This window comes from Rosa rugosa, chromosome 1, assembly GCF_958449725.1.
Source record: "Rosa rugosa chromosome 1, drRosRugo1.1, whole genome shotgun sequence".
In the NCBI taxonomy this organism is placed as follows: domain Eukaryota; kingdom Viridiplantae; phylum Streptophyta; class Magnoliopsida; order Rosales; family Rosaceae; genus Rosa; species Rosa rugosa.
Window position 1 is genome coordinate 33,011,224 of NC_084820.1, and position 15,689 is coordinate 33,026,912.

Below are 15,689 nucleotides of genomic sequence, written 5' to 3' on the forward strand. Positions count from 1 at the left end.
TGTTCAACCTGTTGCACGTCCATTACCGGCTATAAAGGTGGAACCTCAACATTCAGGCGTTACTTGTCCGGGAGGCCGAGTTTTACCAGCTTGGTTTTATCCCGGAAAAGACCCTCGTTACCCTATTGATCTCACCGCTGATGATCCTGAAGTAAAGCCTCGTGTTTTACATACTCGAATAAAGATTGAAAAACCTAAGGTCAGCCCATCTTGTCCAAAATCAACCATTGTTATTGATGACTCATCTGATTCATTTGACGAAAATTAAGAAAGTTGTTGCTATTTTATAATAGGGTTATTATCACAAATGGTACCTGAACTATACCTCAATCTTATCGATGGTACCTGAACTTCAATTTTGATCACAACCAATACCCGAACTTTTCGATTTCATTTTAAATGGTACCTAGAGCCACCTCCGGTCACTATTCCGACTAAAAACGGCATGGGAGGCAATCATAGTGATGATTTTTTGGTAATAGACTTGCCTTGAACTTGTTTCTTTTTTTTCTTTTTTTTTAGATTTGGTTTTTTTGGCCGGAATAGTTACCAAAGGTGGCCTTAGGTACCATTTAAAATGAAATCGAAAAGTTCGGGTACTGGTTGTGATCAAAATTGAAGTTCAGGTACCATCGATAAAATAGAAAATAAGTTCAGGTACCATTTATGATAATAACCCTTTATAATAAGGACATATTCTATTTTATTTCTTGTCATATAGTAATAATTCTTTGTAAAACTGGGTAGTTTTTGTATACCTACATTTGCTTCCATGCTAGTGATGCCTAAATTTTTTTTTTTTTATTTGCTTATTTATATTATGTTAACGTCTTGATGAGTTTTACAATTTATTAAGGAAAAAATGATATTTCCGACCAAAAGTAGGATCCGTCGGAAAGACGTGGTCAGAAAAGACCATTTCTCTTGTAGTGGAATAAGTGGAATTATCTGTTCCTTAACAAGATATTTGTTCCTAGACAAGAAGGGTACCCTCCTAGACAAGATATATGCTTTTGGACGAGATATTTCCCCTTAGACACGATATTTCTTCCTCAACAGGATATTTGTTCCTTAACAAGATATTTGTTCCTAGATGAGAAGGGTACCCTCCTAGACAAGATATATGCTTTTGGACGAGATATGATATTTGTTCCTAGATGAGAAGGGTACCCTCCTAGACAAGATATATGCTTTTGGACGAGATATTTCCCCTTAGACACGATATTTCTTCCTCAACAGGATATTTGTTCCTTAACAAGATATTTGTTCCTAGATGAGAAAGGTACCCTCCTAGACAAGATATATGCTTTTGGACGAGATATTTCCACGATATTTCTTCATCAACAGGATATCTGTTCCTTAACACGTATTTGTTCCTAGACAAGAAAAGTACCCTCCTAGACAAGATATATGCTTTTGGACGAGATAGTTCCCCCTAGACACAATATTTCTTCCTCAACATGATATCTATTCCTAGACGAGAAGGGTACCCTCCTAGACAAGATATATGGTTTTGGACGAGATATTTCCCCCTAGACACGATATCTATTTCTCAACAGGAAATATATGCTCTTTGGCGAGATATTTTCTCCTAGATAAGATACATGGTTCTAGATGAAATATTCCATCATAGACAATATGTATGTTCCTCGACACCCCTCCTTGACAACATATATACTTCTAGATGAGAGGATACCCCCTAGACAAGATATATGCTTTTCGACGAGATATTCCCTCCTACATACGATATTTGCTCCTCAATCATATATATGCTCTTAGATGAGATATTCACTTCTACACAAGATATATGTTTCTCAACTCTTCCTTGACAGCTTATCTGCTCCTTGATACGATATTTCTTTCTCGACATAACATCTACTCCTGAACAACATATAATCTTATTCCCGACGACATATCCTGAATAAGTGGAATATCTATGCAATTGAACTTGTTTGATATAAGTAGTCATATAACTGGACTACACGTACCTAAGAATAAAAAAAAAAGAACAATAATTGTCCCAAAAGAAAAAATACAAAATAACAATTTGAAATTTGTATTAAAATAAAAAATAAAATAAAAAATTTCAGTTTACCGCCACTGAAATTCTTCCCGCTGCCTCAAATATTTGATCATCCTGCCCATATCCCTAAAATTGTGGAGCCTCTACACGCTACTCTTCTACTACCTCCAGCGATGAAACTCCAATAAAACTAAAAGATCAAAAATTTCACGGCTTCTCTTCCATCGCCCATCACTCTCTCTCTCGCGTAGTTCTCTTTTTTCCCTCTTATTCTGTCTCAGCACGTCTTATTCTTCTATATCTTCTGGTTAATCTAAGCTCTAATCCTCTTGATCTTTCTTTATAGGTGTGCCTCCATTCCAGATCTGCTCGGAAACAAAAGTTGAAAGAAGTTTGGCAGTGGGCAATAGTACAAGAGGCTTGTTTAGATTCTATGATTGGTCTTGTTTAGGATTTGAGGTGAGTGGGTTCTCTTTTCTTTGCAACACGTATTTGACAATTACCAACAATAGTTAAGTGCCGCACCCTTTCTATGGTAGCTACGGGGTTTGGCTTGGAGTAGTATTAACTATATAGTTTCTATGGGCTTCTCTCTATTTACGGCTTGAAGATAACTTCTCTTGAATTGTCGAGACTATGTGGATAGTACTATTTTGGTTATTATGGGTGCCTAAAGCAATTTCCATTGCTCCAGTGTTAATTATCTTTGATTTCTCTGGGTATGTATTTATGTTGTTTGAGATACTTGCTAGCAGGGGCGGAACTACTGTTCGGCTTGACGGGGTTCGGACCCCCCCCCCAGCCTTTTCACACACATACATATTTATATATTAGTTATTAATTAAAGCATATACATTCTTAATTAAACTGCTACTGGACCCCCCTCCCCAAAAACCAGTTATATTTGTAATGTACTCAACCCCCCAACCCACGTGGTCATCAGTTTTTTTATAGTTACAAAAAGGTAATAATAGTAATCATTTCATAAAGAATTAATATAATAAGAGAACAAAATCAAAATATTCCCCAAGTCATTAACTAGGTTTTCTATGGCTTCTCTATATTAATCGGAATCAATTGGTAAGTTCTTTCAAATTCTCAATTTGCAGAAAGTAATAGAAGTATTGTATAATTTCATCATTCATAGTGTTTCACGATACTCTTTTTTGGTTTTTTTGTTTTTTTTTTTTTCGCGGTAATATGATTCTCTTTCTTATTTATCTATATTTATTTATTATTTCATTGATCAAATCATCAATTAAGTCCTTGTACCATTTTAATTTTTTCTATTCTCTTTTATACTTTATTCGATTATAGTCGTTGTTTATATACAATTTTTTTTATCGTTATACTGTGGTTTTTTGACTTTCAAATTATGTTATAATAATTCGGTTGTAATACATTTTGGACCCCCCCCAGAAGTTAAATCCTGGTTCCGCCACTGCTTGCTAGAAATGCTATTCGAGTTTTGCTAGTGTTGTTGTTTAAGTCCTGGTTTAATGGAAAACCAAGTCAAGTAGTTGACACTTAGTCGCAACTATGGCTGAGTGATTGAGGTCTGACGAGATGTGAACCTGCTTGGTTTTGATTATTTCCTTAGACTGCTCTATGGGTATGTAGTGTAAGATGTGTTATATCTGTATATCATATAATATTGTGTGTGTGCGCTGTTTGAGTAACATAAAAAGATTTTCTTTGGCAAGTTGTATTGCTGATCATCACTATCATCTTTGCCTTTGTCATACACATGAGCCTGATCATAGATTACCCATTTAGGTTCTTTATTATATGACATATCTCCTAGGAAATATTTCTTTTCAGGTCTTTTCATTTTGCTTCATCCATGTTTATCGTGATTGGTCTCTTAATCTATACTTTCTTTTTAACTAGGCTTCCTTTGGTTAAAGGTGCTTGTGGTTTTGGGTGCTTATAGATTTGTAATGGTCTCTGTTATGTATATGTCACTACCACCTAAACATCCTCCAGGTCACTACTATATTATACAGCCTTTTACCTTAAGGTTGATGACGATTCTTTAGTGATATTTTGTTTGATACAAGTTTATGGTTTCTAAATCTTTTACTCGACAGCAAAGAGCCAAAGATATATATGAACTTATGCTTGTTTCTTTGGGAGCTTTATAATTTAGAGATACACCTGAGACAAAAGGTCTTGCAAGCCTTATTATGTTCTGTACTGGTTGGTATGATTGGGATCATTGGATTTCTGCATAAGGTAATGTTGACACTTTTGCTTTTATACATACCCTATAAATTTTATTTGGTAACTATTTCTCTCTTGTTCAGTGGGATGTGGCATACAAAACTTTAGCACTCCTAATTACTAGCTTCTGTAATATAGGATCACTTTCCAGTTCCGTTAATTAGCTAGTTTGATAGTTCAGCTTTAGGTACATAGGACAAGTAGCAGTGGTGTGTGCATCTTTGTGATTTACAAGGATCTTTAGCTCTGCTGCTTCTGTTTCCATATTTTATTATGTGTTTTCTTCTTTGGGGGGGGGGGGCCTTAAGGTATGAATTTCTGCTTGTTTAAATGATTGCATATTTGTTTTGTCCTTTTGGGATTTTGATTTTTCCGAGTGAATAATATGGTTGCAAGTAAACCTAGCTTCTGATCGATTCTGTATTTTCCCTACTTTTTAAAGTTTGATTTGTATAATTATATCACCTCTTTGCATATCTAATTGATTAGTCTTCTTTTGGTCGACTATTGTGCATATATTTGTGCATGTTTAATAATTAAAGGCTGCAAGAGTTTTCAATCACAAAGTCAGTCCATTTTTTTTGTACTTGAGGTTCATCAATTGATTAGTCTTCTTTTAGTCTTCCCTCTGTTGGCACAACACATCGGCAATTAATTGCACCATTTTCATAATACTGATTCCAAATGGATATATTGAATATGGATGGCATTCTGGGAGTCTTATTCTCTCAACTCTTTCTTCTTCCAATCCTGTTGAGCTACTATAACTGATAATAGCTTCAATGTCTTTGATAGCTCCAAATCTATTGTTTTAAGCTGTAGTTGACCTCCGGCTGTGCCAGATTACTTTATTATATCTGAGCAGAAGGAAGCATATGATGGCCTATGAGTTCATTTTATCTTATGCATCAGACAAGTATATATACTACGTTTTATCGAGTATAAATTAACATCCTCTCAAGTATGGCAACCATAAAATAAAGGCTGCTATATAACTCTTCCCCATCTGTTTGTTTCTCAGTGCAAAGCTTCTAGCTTTCATATTCTCTCCCATTGTCTCCTTCATATTCTGTCTCACTTAACACATTTATTTTTTCTCTTTCTTTTTCCTCTTGGCTCTGCCATTGTAAACCACTGCCAGCAGCACCCATCTTATCCCAGAGCCTAAATGATAATACGTCTCCATCTTTGAAAGTTATTTCCTTGTGTGTTCAGCCTTGTTTTGCAAATTATGCCTACTTCAAAAGCTTTGATTATTTCCTTGGCTGTTGAGAATTCTTTGTAAGGAGGTATGCCATCTTCTTCACTAGAAGTTAAATTAGCTCTACATGTTGATAGATCAAGCATGCTTCTTGACTTCAGAAAGATAAAGATCCGACAATATATAAGATTCTATTAGAAACAAGGCTTATTTATAAATTTGGGAAGCAATAAGCTAGATATTCTTCCAGCAGTTTGATATTATACTTGTGATTGACGATCTTCTCGTAGAAGCATGTCTTCATAGTAATAATACTTGGTGAAGCTTTTCAGGTCTCATACTTATTATACTCTATTATGTTTCCTGTTTTGCTATTTTGACAGGATAAAACTTCAGGCTTCCCAGGGGCTTCATCTGCTCAGGTACATGTTTGAGCTCTGAGAAAAATGTAGGACTAGAATAAGATACAGAAACAAAACTCAAATTTTGCTTTGTTGGTCTTCATGAAACGAAATTGACATATGATTCATGAACTCCAAATCTCGTTTTTCCTTCAACTACCAGACCTTAACCTTTGTTTGGAACTTCGTTGCTGAGAAATTGAAATATTAGTGGAAATAAGATTTAAATTTTGATTCTTGGAATCTTAAGCTGGGCTTAATCATTCAAGTTTTCAACCCATGATTTGCAATTTTTTAGATTATCTATCAAGTTTGGATGTGTCATGTGATCTTGCACTGTAACTCTGTTAGAGGACATTATTGTTGATGTCTTTATAACATGATAATGATTTCGAAATAATAGTTAACGTGCAAGGAGAGGTACATTAATTTCTGTCTTTCTCAAGTTACCTCAAAATGATGTCGTTCAATCATATTCTAGCTCTTATTCTAGCTCTGGCAGCAGCAGCAATATATACTTGCACTTTTTTTTCAAAGTGTTGTTGGGCGTATGTTAAGTTTTGTTATTGTGTTATTCATGTATAACCTATAATGTATTTATGTGTTACAGCCTGCTTCTACTAATGGAGATTCTGAAACACATGCACCTTGATCCCTACTACTAGCTACTACTTATAAGGTCCTGGAAAAAACTTTTATTTGTTTTTAGTTTGGTATTGCTCTCGTACTATTTCTATTGTTATGGATGATGCTATTTTTCCTATGTATTAAGACTATGCAGTTTGAATTCAATAAATTACTCAAATCTTCACTATGTATCTATTTGGTGAGAAATTTAATTTGTGAGAAAATTCTAATATTTAAAATTGAATGTAATCGGATTTACTATATTTATTCCGATTGTCGGTGAGCCATTTCCGACAACATTTTATGAATAAACCATATTCGTCGGTAAAAGTTATCTGTATAGACGGAAATATCCCACAAAGCAAATATGTCATCGAAAATACTCAAATTCATCACCTGTCACAACCATGTCATCAACATAAATAATCAAGGCAGTCATTTTACCACACTGATGTTTAAGGAACAAGGTGTGATCTGAATTGCTCTGCCGGTACCCAATTTTCTTCATGAACTTGGTGAACCTGCCAAACCAAGCTCTGGGAGACTGCTTCAAATCATAAAGAGATTTTTTTTTAATTTGCACACCACCTTCTCTCCAGTAGAAGTACCATATCCAGGAGGCAAATCCATATAAACCTCTTCATGTAGATCACCATGCAAGAATGCATTCTTAACATCAAAACTGTTGTAACGGCCAATCAAGATTAGCAGCTAACGAAAAAAGTACTCGAATTGTGTTAATTTTGGCCACTGGTGCAAATGTCTCATCATAATCCACTCCATACTTTTGAGTATAGCCTTTAGCCACTAGTCTTGCCTTGTACCTGTCCACGGATCCATCCAAATTATGTTTCACGGTACACACCCACCGACAATCAACTGTCTTCTTCCCGGGTGGTAATGATACTAACTCCCATGTACAATTCTTCTCAAGAGCACCCATTTGACTGTCATTGCTTACATCCACTTCTCATCTTTCATTGCATCTTGCACTTTACTAGGGAGAGACACAAAAGATAATTGATTCACAAAGACTACATACGGTTTAGACAGCCTATGGGTCGACAAATAACTAGCAACGAGGTATTTAGCTTTTGCACTTAGAGTAGGTTCATAGTGTTTCAGGGGCTGACCATGGGTGGAATGACTAGGCAGAGTTTTGGTGGGAACAATATCTGACACAGAAGAAGGAACACTACCTGACACAGAAAGAGTATTAGATAAAGAAGGATTAGAACATACCTCGGGTGATGATTGAGTAGGTGAGACCGCTGAAGGAGAGGGAGAGACGGGAGAACTGTTCAAAACGGCATTGGCGGCATCTGGAATTTCATCGGAAATAGAATCGGAAATTTCCTCTCCAGCCGACCGGTCAGACTGATCCGGTCGACTAGTCGATAGCTGACTGCCCAAATTCTCTTCTCCGGTCAGTGGGCTACTGTCCTCTTTTTCAAGTTCCATTCCCAAACGTTCCAGCCTTGAGAACTCGGATGCCAGTCTCACATCTTGCCCACTAAATAAATCTTCATAATAACAAGACTTCTCCCCTTGATGAGGAGTCACATGTGACAAAAAATAACATGCATCTTCACTGAACGTAACATCCATGGTAACATAAACTTCTGGGATTGAGGATGATAACATTTGTAACCTTTCTGATGAGAACCATACCCCACAAACACACACTTAAGGGCTCTAGCATCCAACCTTGACCTCTGATTCTTATACAGATGAACATAACCAATACAACCAAAAACACGAGCATGAAGGGTATTAGAAGATGGAATAGAAACGTAGTTAGACAGGACCTTAAGTGGGACACGACCTTGAAGAGGGGCAGACGGAAGACGATTGATTAGATGAGAAGTACACAAAACGACCTCTCCCCAAAGATATTTAGGCATGTTAGCACTAAGTAGAAGAGACCGAGCCATGTCCAGAAGATGACGATTTTTCCGTTCGGACACCCCATTTTGCTCAAGTGTGTGGACATGAAGTTTGATGTATTATGCCATGGTGTTGGAAATATTCAAGAAAACAATGATTGACAAACTCACCCCCATTATCGGAATGAAAGACCTTAACATGAGCATCATATTGAGTACGAACAAGCTTATGGAATGCTGTAAAAGCAGAGACTACAGAATCTTCGGACTTAAGTAAAACTATCCAAGATAATCGAGTAAAGTCATCAATGAATAACACAAAATATCGCATTCCAGAAAGGGTAGAATGTTTAGAAGGACCCCATACATCTGAATGAATTAACTCAAAAGGCATGGTACAAGAATGAAAACTCGAAGGATAACTAGACCTATGACTCTTAGCCAAAGCACAAGTTTCATAATGCAGGCTAGACTCACTAACTCCCAGAAACAACGAAGGCATGGGCTTTTTCATAACTCCAAAAGATGGATAACCCAAACACCTGTGCCATAACCATGGCTCACTCAATCTGTCAGAATTCAATGTCAGGGCCAAAGGCTGTTCCGGTGCTTGTGTTGGCTCTGCATACATGCAATCTAAGTGAAACAGTCTCCCCCTCAGGTCTCCCTTTCCCATGATCACCTTGGTGCACAGATTCTGAAAAATAACATACATTGGATAAAAGTTCCAGAGCACTTATGTTGTGACCCGGCCCCAACAAGGATACAAACAAAAGATGATGAGACAATGAGGGTACATAAAGCACATCATGCAATACAATGGATGGTGTAACCTGAACAGACCCAATACCTAAGACTGGAAAAGACGTACCATTCGCATTAGAGACATGGGATATAGAAGGAGATGACATAGACATAAAGAAGGACTTATCATAGGTTATATGGTCAGACGCACCAGAATCAATTATCCATGTATCACTACTAGTAAAGTCAAAAACATGTAAAGCAACACCAATTTTACCTCAAGTTAAGGAAACATTATCCTTTGAGGGATCTTGCCCTGTAATACCATAGAAGTCAGGTTCTGGCACCAATTGGACTGCTGCTTTGCCTCTTTGACCACCACCATGTCATCCACGTCCTCCAGTATTATTGCCTCCTCTCCAACCAGAGTTGTTGTAATTAAACCTTCGTAGCTTAGGACATTGATTCTTGAAATGGCCAACTTCCTTGCAATAGTTGCAAGTCATTTGGTTATAATTTTGATTCTACTGATATCCCTGATTCCGTGGTTGATACTGACTCTGAGATGGAACTAGGATAGAATTCTCATTGCATGGTTAGAGCGCCCACTACCTAGGATCTAGGTCCTGGGTTCGAGTCACCATGGGGGTAGGAGTGAGATCCTTTGATCCTCTTTATAAAAGGAAAAAAAAAATAAAAAAAAATAATATTTGCATGGTTCGAAGTAGTAGCAACTATGATCTGTTTTGTAGACATCCAAGATATCGCGGTCTTACCCATGGTGAACATATAACCAGTTTGGGAATGACCTTTGTGTGGGTCAGAGAAGTACCCAGAATCAGCAAAACCTTTCAATAGGGCTGGGCACGACCCGGGACGGGTCGGTTATCAACTCATCCCGAACCCGGTCCCGAAATAGACTTCCGGGACGGGATTGACATTTTCAAAACTTGATACCGAAGGTATCGATCCCGTTCTGTTTCGGTACGGGCTCGGGCCCAGTTCGGGTTTAAAACCAACAAAATCCCCAAAGTCCAAAACTGAGATTTTTTGAAGAGTCAAAGTTGTTATAATCAGATGGTAACCCAAATCTTCCAAACCATTGTCTTTAGCTTCAGAAGCTTTCTTTAGACTACCTAAAGCAACATTATGATCATTGCAATGCAGACAGCTATAACAAATAAACAAAATGCCAACCAGATGGCTAACAAAAATTCCAGGTGACATCAAATCTTCCAAACCATTGTCTCAGCTTCAGAAGCTTTCTTTAGACTACCTAAAGCAACATTAATCTCAAGAAAAACAAACTTTGCATGAGTTTGCAAGAGTAAAGCAAACAAAAGAATTCGACACCGACTATTTCAAGGAGCTCAATGTAGTAATGGTAATACACTAATACATGAAGACTATGCTGCAAATTTTCCAGAATGCAATACTATTAATATCAACTGCAAGTCTGCAACACAATGACTAACAAAATGACCAAATAAGTGAGCAACCAAGTCTGCTACACAATGACCAACCAAGTCTGCTACACATCTCAGTATCTCACACTCCCGCTGCCAACTTACAAACAAACATATATGAAATATGTCAAATAAGTGAATATGCAGACCAACATGCAGACCAAAGCAAATATTACATTCTCCCACAGCAAATATGCAGAGTTGCACAAATATGCAGACTAACACAGTTAAACACTCACACATTATGCACGAATATGCAAATAGCAAATATGCAAAGTTGCACAAATAATCAAATATGCAAACCAACACAGTTGAACACTCACACACTATGCACAAATATGCAAATAAGCAAATATGCAGAATTGCAGACCAAGTGACCAACTTAAGATGTGGAACAAGTGACCAAAACAGAAAAGAGCCAAAGATGCAGACCAACTGACCAAGTGACCAACACAGTAAATAGCCATATATGCAGACCATGCCAAGTGACAAACACGGAATTCCAGAAATTCAACCACTCAACACTCAACAGCCCTACTTAAACACAGAAACCATTCAACCTATTCAACAATAACAATCACTGATTCACAGCCACAGTTAAAGCAAATACAAGCCAATTCAATAGACCAACAATAAGTTCAGTAACTGAATAAACACATAAACCAATTCAACAGTAAGTTCAGTAGTTCTTAAGCAAGAAATTTAAAGTCTGAAATAAGAAATTTGAAGTCTACAAACCATTACATGATAAAAACCAATTAAATACAAGTCTTGAAGTATTAAACACATCTTAAAAAACCTTCATCAGTTCATCACACATAGTCTCACAAGTCACAACCTCATAAATGAATTAGTCAAGATTTACCATCGCAGCCTTTCCCTTCCTCATTGCTTTTGGGATAGTTGAACGCGTGTTTATGCTTGAAGCAGTGCTTTCATGATCTAAGCAAGCATTCAAAGTTAGTAATAGAGAAAATACACGTATGAAAACATAAAACAAAAAATAAAATTGAAACTGATCAAGGTACCTTTCTCAGCCTACTCATAGAACTCTGTGTTCTCAATTGTAGGCTCATCTTCCTCTTGAGCAATATCATCTCCCAACAATCAATTCTGCATGCAGATTAAAGCCTCCACTGTTTTAGGAGTCAATGAACTCCTAAAAGCATCAATAACTCTGCCTCCAGTGCTAAATGCAGATTCTGATGCAACTGTGGATGTTTGAATGGCAAGTACGTCTCTTGTTATTGCTGCCATCACCGGAAACTTTGGTCCATTTATCTTCCACCAACACAGAATATCGAAACCATCTTCCTCCTCCTCAACAAACTCTAGGGGAGCATTTAGATATTGATCAACTTCATGTGCCATTACAGCCTCTTCACTCTCTTGGACCACCTTTCTCCAAGAGTTTAGCAACTGACCCCGTACGCCACCTCTCGTATGGCTGCTTCTACTTGTGATTGTGCTGCCGGAACTCGTAGGGTTTGGATGTCTATGCATATGTCTCCCACCATCTACGATTGGTACATACTATAAAGCAAGAACATGCATAAACACATAAAATCAGCATTAGTACTCATAAGATCAGAAAATCAAGGTTTTGATTTGTCTACAGCAGCCAAATCTAAATTGAACAACAAAATCAAGGTTTTGACTTTATAAACACTTGTGAACTGTAAAGGCATTCATAGCTGATGGTACCATAGCAGCAACATCAAAACAATCAAATCTAACAAGAATAAAACAACAAACAATGAAATATATAATACTATAAAGCAAGAACATTCATGAACACATAAAATCACTAAAAAACCAATTAAGTACTCATAAGATCAGAAAATCAAATGTTCGAATGGCTCAAATAAAAAGAGCTGTACCTCATCATATAGTGCCATTAACAGAGATCTAATCTCATTGGTCCTACTTTGCACATCGACATCCTCCATACCCTCTTCCTTCTAAAAATGTGTGTAGTTCCTAAGCTTGAATCTTGCATCTAGCACAAGTCCAACAATAACCAAATGGTTCAAGTCTGTAAAGCCACCATAGTACTTCAAGAATTTGCTTCTCATATTTGCAGCCATATCAATTAGTACATTTTCAGTGTCGGAACCAGTTGCCATCTCGGGTGCAATGAAGAGGTTTTCTATGTTTCTCTCCATGGTAACAACATCATGGAATGTTGTATGCACAGTTGGATGCAAGCTTGCACTAACTCTAAGCGTCACATCATAAAAAACTCGAAGCAAATCAACAAAAATCTCAGCCTTGTCCCAATCTGGTTCCTCTGGAGGTCCAACTCTGTTTCTTTTGTTCTTACTAGGAACTACATTGCCTTCCTCACCATATTCCTCCTTTGGTTCCTTGAAATAACCTAGATAAAGCTCATCATCATCTTCCTCCATCCTTGCAAAAGCCTTCTTGAATTTCAAGGCTGCCTCCAACATTAGATAAGTTGAATTCCTCCTAGTTGGGACATCTAGACAAACCAGCCCTGTAAGAGGAAGCTTTTCTTTCTCAACAGCTTTCCTAAAGCTGTCTAGCCTATTAGGTGAAGACCTAACATACTTGACAACATTCCTAATGGCTAAAACACTCTTTTGCAGCCTCTTCAAGCCATGTCTGACTATCAAATTGGTTATATGAGCTGTGCATCTCACATGCATGTATTTGCCACCTAAAAATGTTTTGTAAGATGAACACTTATTCATCTTCGATCTAAGCCACTCTAAAGCCGACTTATTTGAAGATGCATTAACAACAGTTATGGTCAACACCTTCTCAATCTCCCACTGCAGCAAACAACACTCTATAAGTCTACCTATGGTTGCCCCTTGATGGTTTTGGATAACACAAAAATTTATAACCCTCTTGTGCATCTTCCAATTAACATCAATAAAATGGGCAGTAAGCACCATATAATTGATGTTTTGGATACTAGTCCAAGTGTCCGTTGTGAGACACACTCTATATTCCTTCATAGTTTTGGACAATTCTTTTTTCTGTGCATCATATATGCTTAGGAAGTTTCTAACTAGTTTCCTACGAGAGGGTACTTTAAATAAAGGGCACACTCTAGTACAAAACCGGTTAAAACCTTTCTTAACAAAGCTAAAAGGCAACTCATCTATGACAATCATTTCGACGCAAGCATCTAGATAGTCATCTTGATCATAAGCTACTGCAGTAAGTTTGTTTCCTAGAGACTTATCACCCACAAGAACCCTCTGACTCTTACTAACATTTGGGGGATAGTACCTACAGAATTGGTTAATATGCCTAATCATCCCCGAAGTCCCATTTTTAGAGCTATCCACTGCAAAGTCTCCTATTTTTCCTCTAGGACAGTAAATACAATAAGCTCGTTTCTTAACAATATCTATATCATTCCCTTCAGCATCTTTTCCCTTCACAACATTTTCATACTCCTTAAAGTGTTCCCAAACAAAACTACGCTTAATAGTTGCTGAACTAACCACATTAGAAGGATCACTTTGAGTTGCAGTAGTAGGAACTTGGGCAGGAGCTTCATCACTTTCAGGAGTGGGAACTTCCTGGCTTGAACTTGCTAGAGGAAGGGCTTCAATTTGAAGAGGAGCAGAAGGTGAGGTTGCGGTTGAAGAGTCTTCAAGCCCCGAAGCAGTTGGATGAGGTCGAGCAGCTACCTTCTTCCCTCTAGCCATCGAATGATTTGAATCGAAGAAGAAGAACTGAACTGGAGATGAATTGATGAAGTATGAATCAGTAGCTTGGATGGTCTGGAACAAGCTTACGAGAGTGGAAAAGAGAGTGGAGAAGAGAAATTAGAGGTTCATGTATGAACTATGAAGGGAAATTGGAACTGGAGAGCATAGAGTGGAGAAGATTGAAGAGAGTTTAGAATAGAAGATTTCCAAATTGGGGATCGAGGTCTTCGTTTAGGTCAAGAGGTTTAGTGATTAGGTGTGGTAAGTCCTATGTGTTCCCATATGTTTGACTAATCTACCCAATCAAACTCAGCTAAGTAATATAAAAAATAAAAGATTTAATTTAATTAATATAAACGGGACGGGACGGGACCAACCGGTATCTATTGGGCCGGTACCGGTACCGGGCCCGTTTTCTGGGAACGGGACGGGATGGGCCCAAACAGTAAATTTCAGCTTTTGATCCCGGCCCGTACCGGGGAATTTCGGGACGGTACCGGGTCTTCGGTTTTGGATGCCCAGCCCTACCTTTCAAAACACTAATGTCGTTTTGGGATGGGGATAGAGTAGGGTTGTCAATAGGTCGTGTCAAGTTGGATTCGTGTCGGGTCAAGGTATTTGTCGTGTTGCAAGATATAAACTCAAACCGTTAATAATCGTGTCAAAAATTTAAAGCCAAACCCAACTTATTTATTAAACGGGTTACCCGTTTCCAACTAGCTTAACCCATTTAATAACAAGGTCGTGTCTTCTTAGACAAAATGACCATTTAAGCGTTAACAATGGGACCCATTTAACTCAAAAAATGCATAAATTGATTAAATTCACTAAAAACTCCACAAGACGAAGAATATAAATAATTATATATAATTCATAAATAATTAAATCCAATAATTAAAAACGAAATATTTTAAATTGTCTAATCCTATGATCAAATACTCCGAACGTCCAAAATTTCAAGAAGAAACATAGCACATCAAGTTATACGGGTTCACTTCGTGTTGGCGGGTTGACCCGTGGCCGACCTATTTATTAAATGGGTCATGGTGGGTTGACCCACCGCCGACCTGCTTTTTAATCGTGCGGGTTCAACCCGCTTTATTTCGTGCAGGTTTCGAGTCGTGTTATCAGGTCGTGTCAGAATTGACAGCCCTAGGATAGAGGACGCAGGCCAGTGCTGGCGGCATTCCTGGTGTGTGATGGGTCCGAATCCATCATCTCTCTGTAGGGATAGAATAAGCCCATATTAATCGTACATCTCAAGTATCGAAAAATATCTTTAACACTAGTCAAATGACGTCGAGTTGGCGGATAACTATATTTAGCTAACAAGTTCACTGCAAATGAGATGTCTAGTTTTGTGCATTGAGCTAAGTACAATAATGCTCCTATTGTACTTAAGTAGGGCACTTTTGCCTCTAGCACATTT

At 37.7% G+C, this 15,689-nt stretch overlaps 1 protein-coding gene and 1 long non-coding RNA gene across 2 annotated transcripts; one reads left to right on the forward strand and one right to left on the reverse strand.

The window, feature by feature from the left end:
* Window positions 1-2,140: 2,140 nt before the first annotated feature.
* LOC133735645 (uncharacterized) lies at window positions 2,141-6,660 on the forward strand. Its single transcript, XR_009859191.1, has 4 exons — window positions 2,141-2,270; window positions 2,370-2,482; window positions 5,831-5,869; window positions 6,459-6,660. It is a non-coding gene; the product is annotated as an uncharacterized LOC133735645 (long non-coding RNA).
* Window positions 6,661-12,532: 5,872 nt separating this feature from the next.
* Window positions 12,533-14,257, reverse strand: LOC133726437 (zinc finger BED domain-containing protein RICESLEEPER 2-like). The gene has a single exon (XM_062153990.1). The coding sequence runs from the start codon at window positions 14,255-14,257 to the stop codon at window positions 12,533-12,535; it is 1,725 nt and encodes a 574-aa protein (XP_062009974.1).
* Between the last annotated feature and the right edge of the window lie 1,432 nt (window positions 14,258-15,689).